Source organism: Sinohyriopsis cumingii, chromosome 15 (assembly GCF_028554795.1).
Source record: "Sinohyriopsis cumingii isolate HCF-2022 chromosome 15, ASM2855479v2, whole genome shotgun sequence".
Lineage (NCBI taxonomy): Eukaryota > Metazoa > Mollusca > Bivalvia > Unionida > Unionidae > Sinohyriopsis > Sinohyriopsis cumingii.
In genome coordinates, this window is record NC_142975.1 from 96,760,827 (window position 1) to 96,787,633 (window position 26,807).

General features: G+C 35.8%; 1 protein-coding gene across 3 annotated transcripts in view; it reads left to right on the forward strand.

Annotated features, from left to right (window-relative positions):
• The window catches only part of LOC149782365 (uncharacterized), a 106,967-nt gene extending 87,871 nt beyond the window's left edge, over positions 1–19,096 (forward strand). For all 3 annotated transcript variants that reach the window (XM_089933739.1, XM_089933738.1, XM_089933741.1), the window contains one exon: positions 2,928–19,096. In XM_089933739.1, the coding sequence (XP_089789865.1) occupies positions 2,928–3,295 (368 nt within the window). In that variant the 3' untranslated portion in view covers positions 3,296–19,096. The remainder of the gene's footprint in view (positions 1–2,927) is intronic.
• The last annotated feature ends 7,711 nt before the right edge of the window (positions 19,097–26,807 follow it).

Below are 26,807 nucleotides of genomic sequence, written 5' to 3' on the forward strand. Positions count from 1 at the left end.
CACATACAATGGTAAAACATACAACCACACTGTTGCCACATGCAGTGGTAAAGCATATCACCATACTCCATGTTGCCACATGCAGTGGTAAAGTATATCACCACACTCACTGTTGCCACATACAATGGTAAAATATACCACCACACCCTTGTTGCCACAATCAATGGTAAAACATAACAACACACCACTGTTGCCACATACGATGATGAAACATCATTTGTTTGTCCTTCGTGGTTTTTCTTAAAGCTAGTGGTATTTATAGTGGTTAAAAATATAATTAAATGTCTTCATAAAATAAGGAACAGCAGATATTCATTAAATCTGCATGCAAATTTTGTGAAATTGAAAGATCTGTACTAATGTTGTTATGAAAAGCAAAATCACTCACAATTGGTGTCAATTTTTACCTCGTCCCTAAGAATAATTTATGCCTATTTTTAATAATTAGTACTTATAAAAACTGTATGCAATTAAGTAAAATTGGCAAGCTTCCAAGGAAACAGAGCATTCAAGTCTAATCACAGTTTACATATTTTCTGAGCACATAATGTATGGATGTATCATGAAGCACTGTATTATCTTCAGTTAGATTGTAATTCATACTGAATAAATGTAAATTTATGTTAATGTGAAAGTAATTGCTATGCCTCATGGATACATTGTTTGATAAATAAACAGCTGTCTTTATTGGATTTTTCATTTATGTACTAGCTTTATTAACTCTACTTGTTATAGACCTTAGATTTTATTGGATGATGTTTTGTCTGTTGTCTGTCTGTCTGTTAGCACAATATTGTTATTGTAGTTTTTCATACACTACCTGGAGTATTGCCGAGAAATTTTACACACATTCATATCCAGGTGCAGTTAGTCCTCAATGAAAGTGGTACAGCTTGGACATCCAATATGGCCACCACAGCACCCATCTTGAAAATTTGTTATTGCTATTTCTTCTCAACATGGAGTTTCACTAAAAGACTTCTTATGGTGTCTAGTTGGACCTAAGTGAAAATGGTGGAAATCTAATGTTTGTTGTCACCTACCATCTTGAAAATCATGTTATTGTTACTCTTACTGAATTGATGGTCAAATCATCGTGATATTTCAACTAAAAGACTTCTTATGATGTCTAGGTAGTCCTAAATGAAAATTGTGCAATATGGCCACCACAGTAGACATCTTGAAAATCATGTCATTGCTGCTTTTTCTGATTAGACAGTTATATTGACATGTTGTTTTCAGCAAAAGACTGAAATTGGTGCTGGTGTTAAATCCAATATGGCCACTATGGTGGCTATCTGAAAAATATTGTCATCAAATTGTCTTCTGAATGGAAAGTTTATTGATGTGGTATATTCACTGTAAGACTTCTTTTGATATCTACTTTGTCTTATATGACATTTGTACCAGTCTTGATGTCTAATCACTCAGTATTTAGTATATTTTTTTTCCAATGACAAATCTACTAGACTTAAGTTCATATGCATATTATAGCCAAACCACAAAATAGGATACAATTAAATTTAACATGATCCACAATTTATTTGTCACAGATAATGAACAATATTTTTACATTATGCTATGGGATGACATTGCAAATGAAGACCAATATTGTTGCTTATTGATCTGATATAGCAAATGAAGACCAATATCCTTACATTATGATATTCTTACATTATGATATGAGGGGCCCCGAGTGGCCGAGTGTTCTAAAGTGCTCACCATTCCATATCACTACCATCTCACCTGTCTACGTGGGTTCAAGTCCAAGGCTCGGCTAGCGTGGGTACGTGGGAAAGCCTGCCAGTAGCTTCTCGTGGGTCGGTGGTTCTTCCCTGGGTTTTCCATGGTTTTTCCTCCACCAGTTATACTGGCTGCCATGTATAGCCTATCTTATGCTGAAAAATGGTGTTAAACCCTAGAACAACAACAACAACATTATGATATGATATTGCAAATGAAGACTAGTATTCTTACATTATGCTATTGCAAATGAAGACCAATATTTTTACATTATGATATGATATTGCAAATGAAGACCAGTATTCTTGCATTATGATATGATATTGCAAATGAGGACCAATATTCTTACATTATGATATTGCAAATAAAGACCAATATTCTTACATTATGATATGATATTGCAAATGAAGACCAGTATTCTTACATTATGATATGATATTGCAAATGAAGACCAATATTCTTACATTATGATATTGCAAATAAAGACCAATATTCTTACATTATGATAAGATATTGCAAATAAAGACCAAAGTTCTTATATTAGGATATTCTTACATTATGATATTGCAAATGAAGACCAGTATTCTTACATTATATGATATTGCAAATGAAGACCAATATTCTTACATTATGATATTGCAAATAAAGACCAATATTCTTACATTATGATAAGATATTGCAAATAAAGACCAAAGTTCTTATATTAGGATATTCTTACATTATGATATTGCAAATGAAGACCAATATTCTTACCTTATGATAGTAGCATAACAAATATCCAGTCTTGACCTGAAAAATGCAAATGGACTTCTATGGACTTTCATTTAATTTTCTGTGTGGAGTTGGGGGCTTAGATTTGGGGCACAAAAATTACTGGCCATCAAGAAGCTAGAAAAATAATATTGTTTCTCCATTAGATCCATTATATTAGTTGGAAAAAAGAAATTGTCTTTAGGTATACAGAAATAAAATATCTCTCCATGAATGAAAATCCCAGCCCTCCTTCCCCTCAATTAAATGGTCAATCTCTTACAAATTCTCTGTATGAAGCCTTAGTTGTTCATTACAGCACAGGATGACTGTATCATATAATATTTTCAAGTAATTTTTAAAAAAATTTAATCAATAACTTACTAACATGTATCATTAAAGTTATATTTCTGAATTGTTTTTTCTATTTCCAGAGGACTTCCCAATTGTGGTTAGTTACACAACGGCCAAAAACCGTTCCACATCAAAACCAAATGTGTTCAGTCGATTCCTTGGAACTGTTAATCCCTGTTCTAAGTCGAACAATACTCACATAGACGATAGTGTCGAGAACAAAGAAACATCCAGCAAATTGCTTGAAGCCAATCAGACAAGCAGTGATACAAGGGACCTGACAGTACAACTGCCCGACAAGGATTTAAGCACTGCAGAAGCGGGAGCTATTTATCGGGAAAGGAAGACGCCAAGTGCTCCTGTGTTTGTTGATGTTTCTTTCATCCCAGAACCTAATGATCAGAAGCACAATCGATCTTTGTCATCTCCAGCCCCATCTCATGAATGACTTGGCTCAATAAATTCACTTAATTTTATGTGGAATGCCATGTAAATATTTGTGAGGTCCATAATTTGGTAGATGTTTCACACAAAAGTAGCACTTTAATATAATCTTGCCTAATGGGAATTGAGCTGGAGTGGTAAATATACTATCCTCTTTTCCAAAAGAATATTGAATGTTGATTGGCTGTTACTTAGTTACAAAACTAATTTTTTTGCCGGTTTCACAAGCTGAAAAATAATTATGCTGGTGATTTTCTTTTTCATTGAACATTTAAATTCTGTAAATTTTTGCCAAGCTTGCAGTAAAAAAAATAAAGTGACAATTTTCTGAATGTAAATTATTACCATGCATTTAAGACAAAACTGAAATGACTTTTCGGTCACAAAGGAAAGGTTTAGCCTTTAATCTTGTCGATATTTTTAAAGGCACTGTCAGCACTTTATTGGCTCTATCCTGCCAAGAAATGGAAGCCAAGTGCCTTTCCACAGGAAACAATGAGGCAGCTGATCCTGTCTGGCCTAAATGGGTATCAAACCTTTAACTCTTGGATTACATATCTGCAGCTCGACCAACTGAGTTAAAGAGGGATACTTATTAAAGTGATCAAGAATAATTAAGTCTTTACAGTACTTTTGGATATCTTTCTTGCATTTCAGTGGAAGCAATTTTTGATGCCTCAACAATTTCGCATACAAGTACATTTGTATACCTACCTGTACCACAGCTGCACAGAAGCACATTTCGACACAGGCACTAAACATCAACCATTTTAAGCCATTTTTAATACCACCAATTTTCAAGACAACTCCCTGTTTGAAACTATAGGTATTAAGTTAATTGAGCCATTATGTCAGAGTGCATGGTTGTTATTTAAGGTACAGTTTTAATCTGCTGTTTCAAGTAACTGGGTTAGATTCTGCAGGGTCCAGAATGGAGGCCACAGATTTTTGTTAGCACTTTCTTGAGTTCAGATGATGACATGATAACTGTGATGACTGTGAAGACAGTGATGACTGTGATGACAGTGATGACTGTGATAGATTCAGGAAGTCGGATATAGATTCAGATATTGGCAACACATATATTTGAATATTTCTCAAATGTGGATGGTACAGTGATACAGATGTAAACAACGAACCAGTAGATTTAAAGACTGGGAAAAGTCAGCTACGGTTGGTCACACAGCTTCATTGACTTAATAGTGAATAAATTTTATAAAGAATTTAAACCATATCAAGATATATTTTGTTCTCAGGACAACAAATATACAACTAACGATCAGATTTTACTCTTAAACCTCTCTTTAGATAACAAATATTGCAAAAGAGGTAAAATCATTACAAATTATGCTGAACTTAACGTATACATACCTGCTATACATATTACAGGCAGGCCTATTTCCACAGTTGTATGGGTAGCAGGTAATACATTTATAGCACACTTCATTCTTTGACTTTTGAGCTGAATTGTAGGTCAAGAAAATGTGTCAGTTGTAAGGTTCTGAATGGTTATATAAAGTCATGCCTTGGTGGGCAAGTGGTCAAAAAGCATTCATCTTTACAGATCATTGCCAAATTACCCCTGTCTGCATGGGTTTGAGTCTCTGATTTGGCCAAAGTGGGTATGTGAGAAAGCTTGCCAGTAGCATCCTGTTGGTTGATGGTTCTTCCTCCATCATTTAGTCTGGCTGCCTTGTATAGCCTATCTTGGGATGGGAAATGGTTTTAACCCACAATAAGAACAACCATCTGTAAAGTTTTCAATTTTTGAAGTAAAGGGGAGCTTTTATGGTACCCGCAGTGTTGGTATCTACACATATAAAATCGTACATCTGTGTACAGTCTCACTCAACCTTTCTCTTCTTTCCTAGGTCCTAGGCACCAGTCTAAAGTATGTGTGTGTGTGTGATTTGGATTTTTAATGATGATGGCAGTTCATAGTGATGCCTAGCACTGGGCAAGTACTACTCAACAACTAAACACTTTAACAGCAAAATATGTACATTACAGTGAGGGAGTATTTTACCAGAACTAAATGCCTAAATAACAAAGTATTAGATAGGTACAGTACTTTATTATGAAGGAGTACTGTTCCACAACTAAACACTTTAATAAAAAGGTAAGGGGGAACTAGACTTTATGATATGTAACTTGTGAGAAGGTTGAAATAAGCGGGATGTATTCCTTTCAGAACATGCCATAAATATAGAGAAAGAATTATAAAATGGGAAAATGGAAAGTGTGTGTGTGATTTGGATTTTTAACGTAGCTTTAAAAAAATTCAGTCATATCGCTATGTCAGCAGTGTGGCAGCTTATAGTCCTGTCAAGCACTGGGGCACCATGCCACAGATATGTAGCATGATGTCCCACTCAGTCACAGTCCTAACACCAGACCGACCAGTCCTAATACTAACCTCATAATGCTGAGCACCAAGCGAGGCAGCTGTTAGTACCATTTTTGTAAGTCATTGGTATGACTCAGTCAGGGCATCAAAAACCATGACCTCCTGCATTCAAGGCAGACACTCTAACCAGATGACCACTGGAGTGGTCAGTTTTGAGTATATTGCTTAGCACTTTCCTCAGCGAGAGCGCAAACTTTGTTCAGACATGTACATTAATAGTACATTTTTCGTTAAGATATTTGCATTTAGCTTGGATTTGTGCACACTGTATAAATACTGCTCCACCTGGATCACTTGGTGAGAGGATGCATCTTGATGAGTATTACTTTCTTGTCACAAAAGTAGGTTATGTTGACCCATATTTCATGCCTCATTGATTTTGGTTAAAGTGTGTGATAAAAAAAAATTCTTTAGCACTGCTCATGCTATTATCATCAAACTTATCTTTATTAGGACCACACCATTGGACAAAATGAGATCACTGTGACCTGCATTTCACATTTTATTAGCTGACATTCCATTTTTGCATTTAGCTGATAACCATATAGGCCTTTTGCACCCTATGCACACTGTTATATCTGAAACCATGAAATGTTGCAAGGGGATGCATCTTGACTAAATCTTCATTATCAAATCAGGTGACTGTGACCCACATTTCACCTTTACTTTCTTGGGATCAGTTGTGTGTTTTAAAATTTACTATTTTCATGCTCTGTTTATGCTCTCCTCATTAAATCAGATGACTATAGATCTTCATTAGTACCATACCCTTACAAGAAAAGATGGTTACTGTGACCTATATTAACATTTACTTTAAGTTAAATTTGTATGTTTGGCTTTGGAAAACATGATTGTTTTGCATGCTATGTATCCTATCTAGAATCTTTGGGATGCAGGTTGATGAGAACATACTGTATGCTTCACTGACTTCACTGTGGTCCAAATTGTATGCTTCACTGACTTGGAGTCAATTTTGTATTTTGATGTGCAGTTATCAAGCACCACTTCTGCTAGAGTCGTGAAACTGTTAAGACAACACCCTTACAATCAAAGAATCTTATCATGACCTATATTTCATCTCACTTGAATTACATTATTGATGTTAGCTCATGATCACATCAGTTTTTGGCATACTATAGTGGAACCCCGCTGTAACGCGATAATTGGGGTCAAAAAAATTGGATCACGTTAATAGCAGAATTGTGTTACTGCAGGGTTTGGACAATATTTTCCTTTTTTTCAGAGAACAACGTGTTGGCACATATACGTGTATTCATGTCTAATGTATATCATGAATTGGGTATCAACACCATTTACTATTGTGCCGTTGTGGCATGCAGTTCATCCATCATGCATGTAATTCCACTGAAAAATTGCACTCGGATTTGAAATATTCAGTAATTTTGTCACAGATCATTGTGTCTGAATTCAATGGGAAAAATTAACAGCAAGGTTAAGAAAGACTAAGTACATGTACAGTTCGTTATGTTCCAGGGTCTATGAACGGTGTCTGTACAAATTTCATACTGCTAAAATTTTCTCATATGCGTTTCCATGTACATTTGTCCATTGTAAATTTCCAATAATTAACACTTGTACGCCTTTTTATTTGAATGACTACAGCAAGAATAATTAACAATCAAAACCTGCTTTCAGCGTACATATAACTTTTACTTCAGATTTTGTGAATATCGAAAGACATTTGTGAAAACTACTATAATACTAATCACTGTGCAAATTGCAGAGAATGACTTGTCATTTGTGAACTTGCTTTTCCATGACAGTAAAATATTTTTATAAAAAATAGGAAATTAATAACGATTTCATAAGCAAACACCATACACATATAGAACCCAAAGACTGAGTGCAGTAGGTCTGCAATGGTCACGAGTCACTTTTATAAAAAAAAATTTAAGCTGAATGCATGCACAATTTCATATTATTTTGTACTAAAGAATGTCTATTTTCTTTTTTTTTTTCTCGTCTGACCTGTCATAGGAAGCACATGTATATATGTGGTTTAACAGCAGAAGAATTAGTGCTATTTAGTGATGATTAAAATGTTAAAATTGTCATAAAAAAATCTTTATGTAGAACAAGGGCCCGTATTTCATTGTCAAGATCACTTTAATCTGAATTAACTTTCCACCTGAAAATAAATCTCTACAGTTATTGCTTTAAATTACTAAAATCATAAAGGAGGCAAGCTTTTCCATGCACCCCAAAAAATCAATTGAGCCAAGACTTGAATCCATGCAGACAAGGAGAGATGTGAGTGATCTGTAAAAATTAGCACCAAAGACTTCTTGGTTACATTGGACCGATCAGAATGTATGAAGAATTAATTTGTATAAAAAATTACAGGAAATGTAATATATGCATGTATACCTTCATTAATTGTCGTATGCTGCTTGAAATATTCTAGTAAATGTGGCTTTCATATAGCTAAGGGGAGATTTTTAACACCCCGATTATTATATATAGTCACATTTCCTAGCAAGAATATGAGAAATATCAAGTTACATGTTTCATTTTTCTTCTTGACATGTCATGTAAATATTTTATTTCTTCACAACATATTTGTGATGTCCGTTTTAAATTGTGTTCATTTTTTCCATTAAACATAATTTTAAATGAATTCGTGGATAAGGAAATGAGAGAGAAGTGAATACAGCATTTTTAATTGCTTGTCTGGTCAGCTGATTTAAAGGTTCAATTACATGATTACTGGTTTATATGATTTGTCCTGTTTAAACAATTCACACTGCATACAGGTTTTGTACGTCACCAAAAAAACGTACTTTAAATCAGGTTTAGTGGTATACGTGTCTGGAAATTGGCTTTGTGTGTTAGTGTAGCTATGTGCATTGACGTATTCTGAATTTACATTAGTTTTTCTGATGCCATGCATTCCCAAAATAATGTTCACAAAGAACGATTATTGATGCAATTTCACTGCTGTTTTGATTAGCCCTGGTATACATTTATTTACCTAGTTTCCATCTCATAATTTATGTTGCAAATCTATCTTGAGTTAGGCATATTATGTTTTGGTATTGTCAGTCTGTCCTTATGTACAGTAATTTTATAATTTTGTGGTATTTGTTTTGGTCTCATGGTCCTAGAATAGAATTTAAGACCATATGTCTCATGGTCCTAGAATAGAATTTACAAAGTTATTTATAATTGCAACCTTTGTGATATAAATTACAAATGTTGGGAAGGTACTTGTGTTCATTTCTCATCAAGAATTTATTTTACATTTAAAACCACGTACATTTTATCTTCATAAATTATTATTCAACAGTGTTCACACAATTAGGTGCATATTTTCGTTTTAGATTTACAATCAATTGCCTGCATTTTTTTTTGTTGTCTACTTGTTCTTAGATATTTTGATATTGTGACTGAACATTGATTTTGTGCATTATGTGAAATATTTGTCAGGGAAGGAAGGAAGGTTAGCTCTTACTGGTACATCAGATTAATGTATACTGATACATCAGATTAATGTATACTGGTACATCAGATTAATGTACTGGTACATCACATTAATGTATGTGAATGGAAAGCAGTTCTGCTTGGTTGTTCTTGGTTTGGATCAATATTTGAGAGCAGAGCTCTATTTCATTGTACAGATATTTGGATTCCTGTGCAAATCAGTGTGACTTAATATTCTATGTATGTTACAGAAATTTCTGATATTATAGTAATTACTATAATAGTATATCACTCACTAGCTTTATTAACAGCTGTTTGTTTTATAAAAGGTCTTTTAGGTAGTTTTTTTATAAAATGTTTTGGGCTTACATGTATTATCACTTTGACTGCGGCATGGTGTCCATTCTCTTTTACCAAATATTATTTGTATTTATAATAATAGTAATAAACTCTGTGGTCTCATTAAATTAATAACAGTGTATAGGTCAACTGTCCTTTCATGTTAATTTTATGTCATCAGGCAACTACAATACTCCAGTTTAGGTTTATGATTAGACCTGATAGTAGTTATCTCCCATGGATATTGTTCAACCGAGTACTAATTTAAGCTATGGTAGAAACTGCTTTTAAATGGAAATCAAAGTAATTTCACAAGAAAGGTTTCAAGTGTTAAAATATAGATTCCCTTGGGATGTAAATGAAATGATAATGTTGACACAGAATATAAAAGTTATTGACAGCAGTATATTTTGACTTTTGGCGATATTGTCCCTCCATCTCTATGGCCATCTCTGTGGCACAGTATCCATTCTATTATATCAAATATTGCTTGCATTACCGATACTAATTGCAAACCTTATGATCTTAATAAAATTGGTAACAAAATATATACTGGCTGACATTTCATGTTGATCTTAATTGTCAGTAAAGCAACTCAAGATTGATAAATGATTAGATCTAATAGAAGTTATCTCCCTTGGACATTGTTACAACTGAAACATCAACAATAGAAATTCTTTGAAGAGAATATCACCATACTTTCATAAATAATGTTTCAGATCTTGAGGCAAATTCTCTTACGATGTATAATAATAATAATTTAGAAAAAAAATATAGTATATAGTTTTTATTTAGAAAAGCAAGTTTACAATGATGGAAAGATACATAATCACTGTCTCAGAGTTATATTTTCCCATCTTGTGTGAATGAGTGTCACTTGAGCCTTTTAAGTCATTAGTATTCACAGTACTTTGATTATGGAAATATAACTATTGAAAAATATTTTTAGTCTGTATTATCTTTCACTTTTTTTTTAATACATATTTTTCACTTTATTCAGACCTCCCCCTTTCTTTGATTGTCTGCAAATCATATGGTACATGAATTTAACACAGAAATGCAAATTTTTTTCTCTCTGTTTAATCTAGAGTATTAATTACCTCCCTTTGTGTTATTTCATCTCACAATGTCAAATTTGAACTGCATATTATCAAATCTGGATAAACACTGAATGAGTAGATCATCTGTTTGTAATGGGATCTGGCATATTTCTTCATATATAAGTAAAGGAAGGTAACTCTACAGGTCATAGACTAGCTTAATGGGATGGTCTGTTATCTGTCCATCTATTAGCTCAGTATTATCATTGCTACTCTTTCTAAACCACAAACAAAATTTCCATGAAACTTTACACACACATTGCATGTCCCATGGTCTAACTGATCCAAAACAAAACTGGTGTTGCTCTGACATCCAGTATAGCTACCATGGCAGACATCTTGGAAATGTTTTTACTGCTATTTTTCTTGGATGGTCATTATGCTTTTACTAAAACGATTTCTGATGATGGACCAAATAGAAAATTCCACCTCTGTAACATCAAATATGGCCACAGTGGGAACTATCTTTAAAATATTGTTTTGATTATTCATTCAGAACTGAAAGACATAGTGACATAGGTTTTCACCAGTAGACTTATTACGATGTCTACCTGGTTCTAAATAAAACTGTTCTGATCTGACCTTCACTGTGGCCAATGAAAATGGTAACAGTCTGAAATCCAGTATGGCCACAATGGCAGCCATATTGAAAATCTAAATGGCTTGTATATATGAACATAGTGTTTTCAATAGAAGACCTGTTTTGGTGTATAGCTGGTCCTAAATAAAAATATTGCTGCTCTCACATCCATTATAACTGCCATCTTGAGAAACTTATTGCTTGAGAATATCAGAGACAGTTTCAACATTCAGCAGTTTTAGAGAAGAAACAGTCTTTTATTGGAGTTGCCAGAAATTCTTATTTTAGCCTGCTTAGCATTAGCCCCACAAGGGACTCTTGTTTCTTATCTGTCTAGACAATGTCTAGGTTATAATCCATTGGTAAGGTTAAGGTCATTCACTTAGATGCACTGTAGCCTGTAATTGTCTTCTCCTTGTATGTTCTTTAGTAAATTACTGCATTTAAACAAAACAGGAAAACATTTCAGTGTCTTAAATAGCACTAAAAATTCAGCTTTAACAGTTGATTGTATTGGTTTGTTATTTTTATGACAAAAATAAAAGCTTGGACATACAGTCAGCATACTGTACAAATCTGTGACTGGGCAGTGTATGGTTTAGATACCATATATATTTGGCATACTGTAAAAATTAGTGGCTGGGCAGTATATGGTATAGGTGCCATGTACAAACAGCATACTTTACAAATTAGTGACAAGACAGCGTGGTATAGATACCATATACAATTGGCATACTGTTCAAATCAGTGACTGGGCAGTGTGTGATATAGATGCCAAATACCATCAGCATATTGTACAAGTTGGAGATGGGGCATTGTATTGTATGCATAATATATACAATCAGTATACTGTACAAGTCATTGATGGGACAGAGTATGGTATAGATACAATATACATTGAGCATACTGTACAAAGCAGTGCAAATGTTAATCAAACTTGTTTTGATCAGCTGTATCTTCACCGATTTGGAAGGTGTGGTTGGGGTAGTTTTGTTCTGACTAGCTGTGTCTTTGCCCATTAGAAAGATGTGGTTGGGGTAGTTTGGTTTTGACTAGCTGTGTCTTTCCCCATTAGGAAAGTGTGGTTGTGGTAGGGATTTTTTGGTGGTGGGGGGTTTAATGTCACATTTCAGCACATGAAAGTCTTTGCATGGCAGCCTGTATATTCTCTAATGGTGAGCTCCTTAGACCATGTGGCCACCCAGGGACTCTTGTTGCTGGGGTAGAAAATGTATTTGCATATATACACAACATATTTTGTTTGAAACAATTCAGTACATAGTTATTGATTTCATCTGCTTACTAAATTGGAATATGGTCATTTAATTATTAGGACTTTAAAACTCTATGCAACTTAGTCATGTAACCTGACATTTTGATTCTTACTAGCATGACTGAATATAACATGGTTAGTATGAAATGGAGTGGCTCATTTGCTTGGGAGTATAAATAAGTGGGCAATTTTGGGATGGAACCCAAAGTGGATGCCCAGGGTGTGAATCTCCCAGAAGCTTCTCCATTTGAGCTCATTTAGTTTACCTCCATCCACGTTTCTTGTTTTCTTGCCATCCATTGGGGGTAATGCTGTGAAATCAACTTCCTATGAAAGACAAAAGCCCATATGACATTATCATCCCATGAAAGACATAAGCCCATATGAAATTCTATGTTTCATTTAGGGAATAAATGAACCTAAAGCTACAAATTTAAGAAAAGCAACATCTATGTTATTTTCTTTTACAAGCTATTATGTGTACCCTTACATCTGTATATAAGAAATATTGAAAATTTGTGTTAGACAGGAACTTATTTGAATGAACCGCGTTCTTAATGAAACTGGAATGTGTGTATCAACCATGGTTTTAGTGAAAATCATTTACAATTAATGGTCAGTATGTGCCCATCCTATAAAGTGTTAGAAATAAGAAACATTCACCCAACACACTCAGGCTATTAATATCTCTTTAAAACATCCTTCATTTCATTATGTGCAATGACAGGAATCATTTACCAAAAAGATTTTTAAAAAATTCTACAAGCGATATTTAAGTCAACCATAGATGAAAATTGTATTCAAAGTCATTTTAACAGTCATGTTGTTTGTGCAATACTTCATTCAGTCAAATTAATTATCATCAAGTCAGTCCTAAATACAAGCACTTGTTGAAAGTTAGAGCATTGTAAAACTTTTGATGTCTTAATAATTAAAAATTATTTTCTCATACTTTTGATTAATTGAGGATTCCAACATTTAAATAAGAAATAAACAGCATCATTGATCCCTCACTCCAGTACTGTTCAATGGAACCATACAAGTCTACTATGTTATATCAGTATGCAAGGTTGCTTTATAATGGGCTACATTTTGTGTAGTAATGTACCAACTAGTGTATTAGAATCCTTGACCATATCTGTGTTATATCAGGGGCTGTGTTATAACAAGGTACTATATAGAGGGGTATCACTGTATAAATAAATGTGATCTTTCTGGCCATCTGGATATTCTAAATTCTTTCATCCCTTGAGGGAAGAGCTAATTGGCTTGAACCAATAGAACATGAACAGGTTGAACACCTCATCACATATTACAAAAAAAGCATTATTCTTGTATGCAGGTCTCATGCCATTAGTCAATTTATACCTCTAATTTCTAACTGCAATATTATTTTATTGGTATTTGAAAAGAAAAATTGGGGCTAACATATATGTACTTGATTGACATACATATGTTGTTAGGACATTGAAGTTGACCCAGTTATTGTGTGAAGACGAAAGAGAGCATGCTTTTGTAGTGTATTAGCAAGTGTGTGTAAATGAACTGATTGTATTTTCAGTCACAGATGTCAGATATATGGTGTTATAAAATAAGTCATTCTGTAAAATATGTTGTATACAAACCTTATTTCATTTCTAATGCCTTCAATCATTACAAAAATTAAAGTCTTTCACATGATGTGAAGGATGCAAGATGAGACATGATAATTCTCAGATGACATGTTTTGTCATTGATCAGTCTATTGACCAGGTTTAAGACATGTTCTATCATTGATCAGTCTGTTGACCAGGTTTATGACATGTTCTATCATTGATCACACTGTTGACCAGATTTTTGACATGTTCTATCTTTGATCTGTCTGTTTACTGAATTTAGAAATGTGATTTGACATCTCACATCGTTGACCCACTCACAGTAGTGAAATAGATACATGAGGATTGAAATCACAGTATTTGTAGATTTTTCATGTTTATTAAAAACTTACCTATGTCAGAATCTCTGCTTTAAATGTACAGTATACTGACACTTAAGATTTTAATAGAAAAGTAGAAAATTTATGGAACTCGTGCAAAAATGTGTTAAGAAGAATTGATGGCAATGATAAAAATATATAATTAGTATACAGCCACATGTCTTATACACAATATCCATATTAATAAACATAATGTGGTGAAATTATATTATTACACATAAATAAATTCAGTCCTAGTGAACTTAAATAATTATGCCAAAATAAATGCAGTCCATGTAACATTTTGTCCTTACTGTTATCATAATTATGTGCCAGTGTGACATCAGTGGAAGGGGGCCATGAGTGGGCGAGTGGTCTAAAGCGTTCTCCGTTACGGATCACTGCCATCTCACCTCTGTCTGCGTGGGTTCAAGTCTCGGATTCGGCTAATGTGGGTATGTGAGAAAGCCTGCCAGTAGCTTCTTGTGGGTCTGTGGTTCTTTCCAGGGTTTTCCGGGTTCTTCCTCCACCACTAATACTGGTCGTCATGTATAGCCAGCCTATCGAGTGCTGAAAAATGTCGTTAAACCCTACAACAACAACAACGACAACATCAGTGGAATACTAAGGGAGGCAATTCATTTTGTCGCTATGTACCTGGATTGAGAAAACCTGCAGCACTAATGTTATTAAAGTTTGGCCTATATCATCATTATCTGATAAACTACAACTTTGACAGTTGATGAATTGGCTTAGAATTGACTGATGATTATTATAAATCTAAATGTTATAGGGATAGATTTTCCTATGAATCATTTCATTCTACATAATACACAAAGCAAGTTACTACCTCCTCAGATCTGGCATTTTATGTAAAGGAAACAAAAAAAAACTTGCATGCGATGTCAAGTCAGATTTTTAAGTACATGAATATATGATACATTATATGTTGAAAAATAATAGTGTACAGTGATAAATTTTTTTAATTGTTTGTCATTCAAACTTACCACAAATTAGATGCTTAAATCTCATGAAAGATTGCTAATTTATGCATATCAAATGTAATATCAACTAATATACATATAAGGTACATGTAATACCAGTTAATATGCATGTCAAGTACTTTTTATTCCAGTTAATATGCATATCCAGTACTTGTAATACCAGTTAATATGCATGTCAAGTACTTTTTATACCAGTTTATATGAATATCAAGTACTTGTAATACCAGTTAATATGCATATCAAAGTACTTGACATGCAGGTATTGTCAACAGCAGGTTTCACTGTAATTTACATTTTTAAGAGTAAAATTTTAATTTCATTGGAAGGTAGATATAAAACATCACATTTCTGCATTTTCACAATTCGAATACACCATGTCAAAAGTGTAAGGTAAAACATTTTGTTAAGTATTGTACATTTGGGGAGAGAGGAAAATTGATTAAGCTTTGGCTGAAAAAGTTAAAGGTCAAGGTCACAGAATCTGAAAAACTGCACATCTGTATCTTATAAACTTTGTAACTCTATTGCATTTTATTCAAGAAAGATACCTACTGATATTGAAATGAATGAAGGTCAGAATGAATTTAATATGCAAAATGGTTTCCTTGCTAAGTTATTAGTTCTTCATCACCTAATGAAGGTTTGTCCATGACTTGCATCAAGACAAGGTAGAATCCTAATCATTTTGAGGTCACAAAAGGTCAGTAGTTGAGGTAACAGATCAAAAGGGAGAAAGCATTTTTTTTAAAACTTGTTTTTAGCCACATGGCTTGATTATTCTTTTTAGATGGCTTGCATTTGAGACAAGGAAACACCTGTTAATAATGATTGATCTGAGGTCAAAGGTCAAGGTAAGATGGTCTCTAAGAAGGAAAGGTTTGATTTTTCTTTACAAAATAACTCCTATCCTATGCCTGACAATTTATGGATGGCTTTCATTTGGGACAAGAAAGGCTTCTGTAAGTTTTGGAGTCAATATGTCAGAGTTGTTGGAGTCTGAATAGAAGAAAATTGGTTCTGCAAAATTACTTGCATTCTTTTACTTAGACCGATTTTGTTATTGGTTAGTATTTGAGACAAGCTTAGACACCTATTCATATCAGATTCCATGGTCAACAAGTCACAATAGTTACAATGGCTCAATGGGGAATCACCACGGTGTCATACACCTTGTCAAACATTCCTTAGTAGTGTGCATTTATGGCAGCCCATTTGACTGACTTGCATAGAAGGAAATCTTCTTAATTGCTTTTCAATGAGGCAAACGTTTTTACTGGCTTGCATATGAGGCAAACATTTTTACTGGCTTGTGTATGAGGCAATGTTTTTACAGGCTTGCAATGATGCAGATATTTTTACTGACTTGCAACAAAGACTTTGTTTGCTGGCTTGAAATGAGGCAAACATTTTTATTGGCTTGCAGCAAGGCAGATGTTTTTACTGGCTTGCAACAAAGACTTTGTTTACTGGCTTGAAATGAGGCAGACATTTTTACTGGCTTGCAGCAAGGCAGATGTTTTTACTGGCTTGCATATGAGGCAAATATTTTACTGGCTTGCAGTGAGGCAAATGTTTTTACTGGCTTGCATATGAGGCAAATATTTTAATGGCTTGTAATGAAGCAAACGTTTTTACTGGCTTGCAGTGAAGCAAACGTTTTTACTGGCTTGAATATGAGGCAAAGATTTTACTGGCTTGCATATGAGGCAAACGTTTTTACTGGCTTGCAGTGAGGCAAATGTTTGGAATGAGACAAACGTTTTTACTGGTTTGCATGTGAGGCAAGAGTGACAGTGGCAAAGTACACAAGTTAAACGGGTAATGTATTTTAGTATCCGAACTCTATCTGACCAATGAAAAAGGTTTATTATAAAAAAGTTCAATATTTCTACATTTTATCTTTATTTCTCTAACCCAAACCCTAACCCATAGCCTGTTGGCATACATTTTTTAAACTAAATTTAGTTGTGTGTTCTTTTACTTTGATGATGATGGTGTTGCATGATTGCTCTGGTTGTAGAAACATCCTTTTAGTGAAAGATACAAAAATGGAAAATTTTAGGAAATTTTAAACAAAATGCACATTTAAAAAAATGTAAAAATCATTATTTTAATTGCATTTGTAATATTTTAAAAGAGATTCTATTGTTTTATTCTAGATTCATGAAAGTATAATAGTGCACACTAAAAAAATGCACGTATCAATATCAACACTGTTTGTTTTTTGCATTACTATTTGTGGCTTGGACAATAAAAAAGATTTGGACTAATTCTGTATATGCTTAACATTCATCATACATACTTATTAGACATTTATTATCAAAATAATACGAAACATGTTATTAAATTATAAAATTTTGTATACAATGTAAAATGTCTAATCAATCAAGCAATCATAAAGTATTGTAATTGTGAGAATACAACGTAATTGCCGTTATATAACTGTTTGTTAACTCTGTTTCTAAGCTGTAGATCATTACATTAACAGTAGGTTCCATGGCTTAGACCTGTTATATGTAGACTTTGTGGTGACAATGAAATGACCATGTAATTAATATGTTGGGCCACACACATTTATAATGTTATCTTAGACTTTGTGGTGACAATGAAATGACCATGTAATTAATATGTTGGGCCACACACATTTATAATGTTATCTTAGACTTTGTGGTGACAATGAAATGACCATGTAATGAATATGTTGGGCCACACACATTTATAATGTTATCTTAGACTTTTGTGGTGACAATAAAATGACCATGTAATGAATATGTTGGGCCACACACATTTATAATGTTATCTTAGACTTTGTGGTGACAATAAAATGACCATGTAATGAATATGTTGGGCCACACACATTTATAATGTTATCTTAGACTTTGTGGTGACAATAAAATGACCATGTAATGAATATGTTGGGCCACACAAATTTATAATGTTATCTTAGACTTTGTGGTGACAATAAAATGACCATGTAATTAATATGTTGGGCCACACACATTTATAATGTTATCTTAGACTTTGTGGTGACAATAAAATGACCATGTAATGAATATGTTGGGCCACACACATTTATAATGTTATCTTAGACTTTGCTAGAGGGACTATTAGTCTGTTGTTATTGCTGGGTCTTGTATATGAGAGAGAGAGAGAGAGCACACTTTTAAATCTGGTAAAGGACCCATTGAAAATTAAAAACATTGGGAGTTTGACATTTACTTGTTTTAGTAATTAGTACTTTTTAGTACCAATCACTACTGAGACATGAGACAGTTAGTGTAAATCCAAATATTTTGTTGTATGTTTATGAAAATATGTACATCTTGTGTAATTAGGACATGTTCTGATTAGAAACACTGTATTCCATTTACATAATAGTTCTTAAATTATACTGTACTTGATGACCTCACTTTAGTTAGTACCACACCTGGATGCACACCTGGATGCACAGGAATCACTTTTTTAATCATAGGTAGATTCAGAATGCATGCTTTATCTTTCATGGACTTGCTAAGCCAAATGCATGCATATATATATTGAACTTATGTATTTTAAATGTACACACATATATATAAAAACTGCTTAAAAGCAGACATTTAGCTTGTTGTCTACGCAAATATCATGTATTTGTTGCATTAATTTTTGCTTTTTGTATCAATATTATTAGGTTCTTCACTGAAAATAAAGTTACTATTTTCATTACATAATGGCTTGCCTTTTATTTCCACATTAAGAGAGATAGTATTTGCTTTGGCTTCTTTAGCAGATAACATGATATCATAACTCAAATTCTCTACTATGTACTGTTACCAAATTTGATACTTCATGTAAACATTAATCCTATGCTTTTTGGAATCAAAAGGTCAAAGATCAAAGTCCTTGTTCCCTGAAGATCATATTTCTGGTTTTGTGAGGACTAATGCTGTTTTGTCAGCACATTATAGGATATATATGACAGCAAATATTATTTGGTGGAGGAAGAACTCAGGCAGAACCACGGACCAATGGGAAGCTACTGGCAAGCTTTCTTACATACATACATAGATACATACATGCATACATACATACATACACATAAAACCATACAATGCACACATACTTGCATACATACACACACATACATACATATAAAACCATACAGTGCAAGCATACATAAATACACACACAACATGCATGAATAAACACATACATACATACATACGTACATGCATACATATATACATACATACGTACGTACGTACATACATACATAAATACATACATACGTACGTACGTACGTACATACATACATACATACGTACGTACACAACTACCTACATACCTACACACATGGATGCACTTCTGGCATGTGCCTAATTCTTGCATGCATATAGGTATCTATTTTATTAGAATGTTGTCTATGGTTTGTTAATGGTTTCAATTTGATCACTTTCTCAATCCACGCCTGGCTACTGTGACTTCTACTAATGATGTTGCTATTGCCCCTACTATCGCTTCATTTCATGTCTAGAGATATCTTGTGATTATACTTCATCTTTATTTGACACAGTTAAAAAAAAAAAACCACGGTCCATTCTGTTTTCAGAGGACGAGTACGTTCCTATCCATGGCTTTTGTTTGTGTTTCTGGTTATAACGTAGTATGACAGAGTATGCCTGCGGTATGTCGTTTTACTTTAGTGTGATACATGGGATGTAACTCTTTTTACTGTATTCACCTAAACTAAGCGAAATTATGTCCCGTGTTTACTTTTGACATTTATAAAACAGTGGCAGAATAATGACGAATTATATTGAAATCAACTCCAAGTCTTTCGCTAGAAAAACCAAGAAAGCGGCACATGCCCACTCAGGTGTACACATGTTTTGCGATACATTTATTTTCTGAAAACGTTCCAGTTAATGAGAGTTATGCTTGTATTTGTGACGAGCGACAGTAGTAGTGAAGTGGGACTTAAGTTCCCAATTCATTCATTTTATTTGACCTTTGGAATCGTTCGATGGGTGTCTTGGTCAAGGCAGGCTAGCATCAGATGGGCAACACACCAATTAGACACGCCAGTGCTCTATAGGATATCGTCATGGGTGGTGTGAAGCGTATGCTATTTTACAGTGTAGGGGAGGAGTTCCTCTAATGATGAAGGCATAACCGTTGATTGCTACGAGGTTGAGGGATACGTAGAACCACTCAGCACCTTCTATACTAAATTTCCAATCCCCGTCAACATTTATCTGACGGGTCTTTGAACTACTGACCTCACCCGACGGGGATATCGGGGATATTCCATCCCACCTCCTTCCAGGGTTTACACTGTGCGAATTTTTCTTTAGCGCATCCGAAGAAGAATTTATGGATCATGTAGACGGGTTCGAGGTCACCATACGAAACGGTCCAGCTCAGAAGATATTTCGACCTCTAAGGGTCATAGGCCGGAGGAGCGATTGGTTTCATGGAGGTCGGACAGGTCTGAGGAAGAATAAATGAAACAGCTTAGGCTGGACCTTCGTCTTCTCTTTTGATAAGATCAGCTCATCTTTCCAAACTTAAGGGTAATAAATAGACCCTCCATCGTTGCCAAATTGGGTTTACGTTGGAGTAGTTAAGATTGGACTCTCAGACGTTAATGAAATAATTGGCGTTGATGTTAAATAGATAGCGAAGTTGATAGGTCGCACATCCCCATGAACATAATCCTTGGTAGCCACATTGTGAGGATCGCTAGGATATCCCAAACCCATTCATTTATTTGCATTCATAGTTAGGCCCCCAACTAAGGCGGCAGCGACATCAACAACTTCCGATGAGTCTGCACGATCAGCGTATGCTTTGGCAGCGGCATCGGTAGGATCAACAGGATTTTCTACATCCACAAGTTAAGGTGGATTCATGTTTAAGGCACCCACATTAGTGCCTCCTACAGAGGCTTCAGTACTTACCCAATCAACATATATCTTAGTAGCAGCTTCCTTTAAACCGACAGACCCCACCCCACCCCGGCCCAAGAATTTGTTATCTTTCATGTTCAAGGGACCCTCCATAGTATCACCAGTTTAAGCCAGCCTGGAAAGAGTCTGTTCAATAGTGGATGTATGTACAATTGCCAGGCAAATCTCTTGCTGTGCTCCATGTCTAACAGTTTTTTGGTAGCAACATAGTTTGTGGTAGATGCGTCTTGCTCTTCGGTAGGATCTGCTGAGGCTAATGATTATTATTTGCATTCATGTTTATGGGCTCCGCTTCAACTGGATTGTTTGTGGAATGGTCAACGTAAGACCTGACTGCTACATCCTGAAGAGCCACAGGGTCAGCTATAGACGTGATTTTATTTTTAACTTTATCCAAGGGATAGATGAATCGGTCTCCCTTTTAAGATGGGGTTCCTTCGTCTTGATTATCAGCATAAGATGTCATTTGACCAATGACTTCATCTAGATAACCCAATGGCGTGGATGTGGACGGAAAAGCAATCACCATAACCCTGCTCTACCTATATACTTGTTGGTAGGAAAGGTGATCAGTTGTCTGTCCATGACGGAGTCGGCTGGATGTTACACTTAATCCTTTTATGCATTTCGTAAACAAAGCTTACGCTGACATAATTTGTAGACATGACTAAGCTTCCAACGTTTTAAATTGTATTACCTCGTTTGGATAATCTGTAAGAGAGGGCTACATCAGCGAGGGAAAACCAGTTTCCCGTCCATTGATTGACGTCACCCATTTAGTCGGGTCCACCGAGAAACGTCCTCAATCTCCAACACAAAAGAGCGATCGAACAGATTAATCGTGTTGCGCTGTGAGTTAGAGACAGTCGGCATAGTTTTCACTACCAACTGAGACCATTGCCAAGAGAATGCTTGGGTAGTAATCTACTGTATTACGCATGGTGCACTAAAATGGGTTGCGGTGTCACGATCATGACTCGAACCTTTTACCGCTCTCGCGTCCTCTACCAGACGAAAAAGTTCATCATTCGATGACCATCCAAGCGGACAGGAAGACGATCAATACAGATATCAGTAGAGAGGAGTACATCCGTCAATGCAAGACATTTAATGTAAACATATTCACTGACTGATTCAGCAAGGTAATTCCACAAGACCGGTTAGTCCTGAAGTATCTTCACTCACCATTCCGTAAAATATCCCACCAGGCCACAATCGTAGTCAAAGGTAACATGAAACACTGAGATGACGATGTACTACTGCTTGCACAGAGGCTTGGGTAGCGAAAATGGCTGTCCCGTCTTTATCACCGGTCTCAAAATATTACACAAGCTGGCCTAGAGTACCATAATGGCAGCAACCAGACATACGTCTGATCCAATATGGGTCTGCAAACGTTCTTGACCATCATGGGACCTGGATAGGCCTTTGACGTCCAGATCAATTTCATGTGAATGTAGAATCTCAGATTGCTCACGACGATAATGTACCATAAGTTGAAACGAAAGTATCGGTATTACGTGTTAAGGCTCTTTTAAACAGTAACAAGAAAGAATTGAAGACAACACACATTGTAAAATTTAACAAATAATTTATTTCCCAAGAAAAATATGTCTACAGTTCTTTGTTGAATTTCAGAAAATAATATTTTAGCGTTTTGGATTCTGTCAATTTCTATAACTGTCTTTGTCCAAGAATTAATTTTGAGCACAAGTATTTCCAGGGGAAAAAAATCTCTTAGAATCCAAATAATTTGAAGAATAATTAAAATTCAGCTCAAACTGTTCACAACAAAAACAACACCTGAACGTCTCCAGGGTTTAACGCAAGGCTAAAACTATTTCTCGAAACATTGCTATGACATCTGACTAATGCCCAAAACCTCCCGGTAAAACCAGAATTTCGAAATAATTACTACATGTTTCTAGAACAACACAGAAGCCATTTACATGTCTAATGTCACGTACGGCCTCGATTTCGCTCTATGAATCACACACTAAGAAAGAATAAAAAGTTTTTTTTTTTTTTTTTATAACTTTAAATCATGAATTAAGGTCAGGAATTAGGTCGGCTTTAGATACAATGTTCTAATATTAGATTTTCGGGAAAACTGAACTGAATTTCTAGAAAATATCAAATCCAGTAAATAAAATTAGATTACAATAGCATGCAATAGATTGAAATAATAAAAAATAAAACCAACAAACAAACAATTACATTAAATCAAATGTAAATTAAGTCACAAATATACATAATAATCGGGAGGTGTTGGTATATGCCAAAAGTAGACTCGACTACGAGATATGTAGAGGTCTCTACATGGTACAATCAAACGTGGACCTTAAGGGAACTAACAACGAGGGGTACAATAAGGAATTTTGATAGCAAACGCGGGCCTAGTCCTGGGAACTAATAATACTATGTACACGGTTAACCCCTCATCACCATCACTGTGAGGTCTGTGCGGACGTAAGACAATCAACGTCCTATACCGTAGCTCCCACAGCCTATGGAGCGGGAGAGCCCACACGGCCTCATCTAGTTGTCCGCATCATTACATTTTTGATCAGTCTTCTGCGCCCTCCCAATCTAAGGTTTTGAGGCAAGTGATGGTATAGCGTATTGCTATATACCACGAGGCAAGTGATGGTATAGCGTATTGCTATATACCACGAGGCAAGTGATGGCATAGCGTATTGCTATATACCACGAGGCAAGTGATGGCATAGCGTATTGCTATATACCACGAGGCAAGTGATGGCATAGCGTATTGCTATATACCACGAGGCAAGTGATGGCATAGCGTATTGCTATATACCACGACGCAAGTGATGGTATAGCGTATTGCTATATACCACGAGGCAAGTGATGATATAGCGTAATGCTATATATCACGACTCAAGTGACGGCATAGCGTATTGCTATATACCACGACGCAAGTGATGGCATAGCGTATTGCTATATACCACGACGCAAGTGATGGCATAGCGTATTGCTATATACCACGACGCAAGTGATGGCATAGCGTATTGCTATATACCACGACGCAAGTGATGGTATAGCGTATTGCTATATACCACGAGGCAAGTGATGGTATAGCGTATTGCTATATACCACGACGCAAGTGATGGCATAGCGTATTGCTATATACCACGACGCAAGTGATGGCATAGCGTATTGCTATATACCACGACGCAAGTGATGGTATAGCGTATTGCTATATACCACGAGGCAAGTGATGGTATAGCGTATTGCTATATACCACGACGCAAGTGATGGCATAGCGTATTGCTATATACCACGACGCAAGTGATGGCATAGCGTATTGCTATATACCATGAGAACAATAAGGAGCTCTGCTAAATGACCGCTGGCCTCATAGTTATATTACTTTTTAAGATGAGCTCCGCATCCATTGCTATAAGACATCTACAATGTCGAGAACGATGGATATAATGAACCCCACCACATTATCAATCTTATGGTGGGCCATGCAGTTTTCAGCAAGAAAGAAATAAAGACTTTAGCATCACTGACAGCTTCAGCCGCATTTGAAGCTAATTGGTAATGCACCTCAGCCAGATGAGTGCATTATCTTTTTGATCAACTCCTTACCCTTCCAAAAGCGGGTGAAGGAGTAGGGGTGGGTGGAAATGGATGTGATTGTGGGATCTGCAGCTACTGTGACAGCAGTCCTGCTCTCTCTCTTTCTTTCTCTCTCTCTCTCTCTCTCTCTCGTGACGGCAACCACGATCGTGGAAATAATAGACACTAGCTCAGTCAGTATGGAAGTAGCGGTGATACGCCGCTCGCAAAACTGTATCCCCAGCTGTCCTGTTAGTTTTGCAGCCTTAATCGGAGCAATCGTTTCCCTGATCGCAGTCAAATGACTTCTTACTCCCCAGTTTAACACGTGAAGAGCCTCCTGCTGTGATTCTCGATCATCGACCATAGCTGAAAGCTGAACCTCTAGCTGCTGTCGTTCCTCTCGTGATTGATACTTTGTTTAGAGTATTTGCCCTTTTGCCTCCGGGTTTTGAAGCCATTCGTTTACTTTATGACCTCGCAAGAAGAGGTCGACCCTATTGTTGAACGTCCATCTCTCTATCATTGTTTCAGATGCATCGATCAGGGACCATGTCCAAGTTCGCCAATGAATGGGAACTGCTGCCTCCGGAGGAATAGTCACCATTATTTCCTCCATTTACCTTTGTACCTTTTATGACACAATAAATTCTATATCCAAACAGGCAATATCACGCTCACCGTATAGCTGTATACTTTTTCCTTTTGGGTGTACCATCGCGGATAGATTAAAGGTCATTTCATATATTCCACTGGAATCTTACCATCGCTAGTAGTTAATAAGCCTTTACTGAGACCCTCTTTGGGAATATCATGAGCAGCGTACAACAGAGCTGTAGCGATACCATAGATTAAGTTTCCCGCCAGTTTGTTCGTGTTTGAATACATAGCTCTCAAGTACCTTCCGTCATATCAGAAGCAATCGCTAGTAGCCTAGCATGCCGATTCTGTAGCTATTTCTAATCAGAAACTGGTGTGGGGTGGGGTGGCGTAAGCATCACGTCATATATTACGGTCTTAATAGAGTGTTTATAATGTCACTAAACCCTTAAGTCCAAGATCCACAAGATTTTAATCTTAACAAATTCTGCAATGTTGAAACTATTATACGTGCAGAGGCTGAACAATAAATGGTACAGGCGCGCGGAAAACGAATTTGATGGCGTTGGCATCATACTTATGACTTTGTCTGTGGGCATATACGCAGCAGGGATTGGCATATTGTCAACAGTCAATGCCGCCTCCATCGAAGTTGCCTTTGAGGTCATTGGGCTGCTCGCTGGTCTTCATCAGCCGACGGCGCTTCCTAAAGGGAACAAGCCCCCTGAAATCCGCGTTCTCGCCAAGACAAAACCCGGATCAATATACTGTCCGATATCAAAAGTTCTGCGTGACAACGCGGAAGAGTTTAAACTCATCTTCGATAAAGTCATCAAATATAGAGCAATGAAGAATAATGTGCGGGGTTCCCCTCTCTCCCCACTCTGACTGTCGCTGCTTCTTCGCTAACCATGGTTCTTCTATCCACATCGATAAAGAACGAAGTGAAATCAACGATCCTTGGACAAACGATGATGTATACTAGTTTTTCCGACTCTCGCAGATAGAAATATCATTGAAGGAAATCGGCAACTTCTAAGATTATTATAAAAAGTCCTAGAGGAAGCAATAAATTGATTCTTTTATATTGACAGTCACATTTGATTATCTGTCTCTGCATGTAGATTGGTTCAGTAGATGTTTATATTTTGCTCATGACATGTTGCAACACAGCAGTAAAGCGATGATTGCGAGGAAAAACGAGATGGTTTTCTTCTTTTGGGGAGATGGGACTTGTATTAGTGGGAGAACTCTAAACTGTGTATATGGATTGGTGTGTATTAATTAA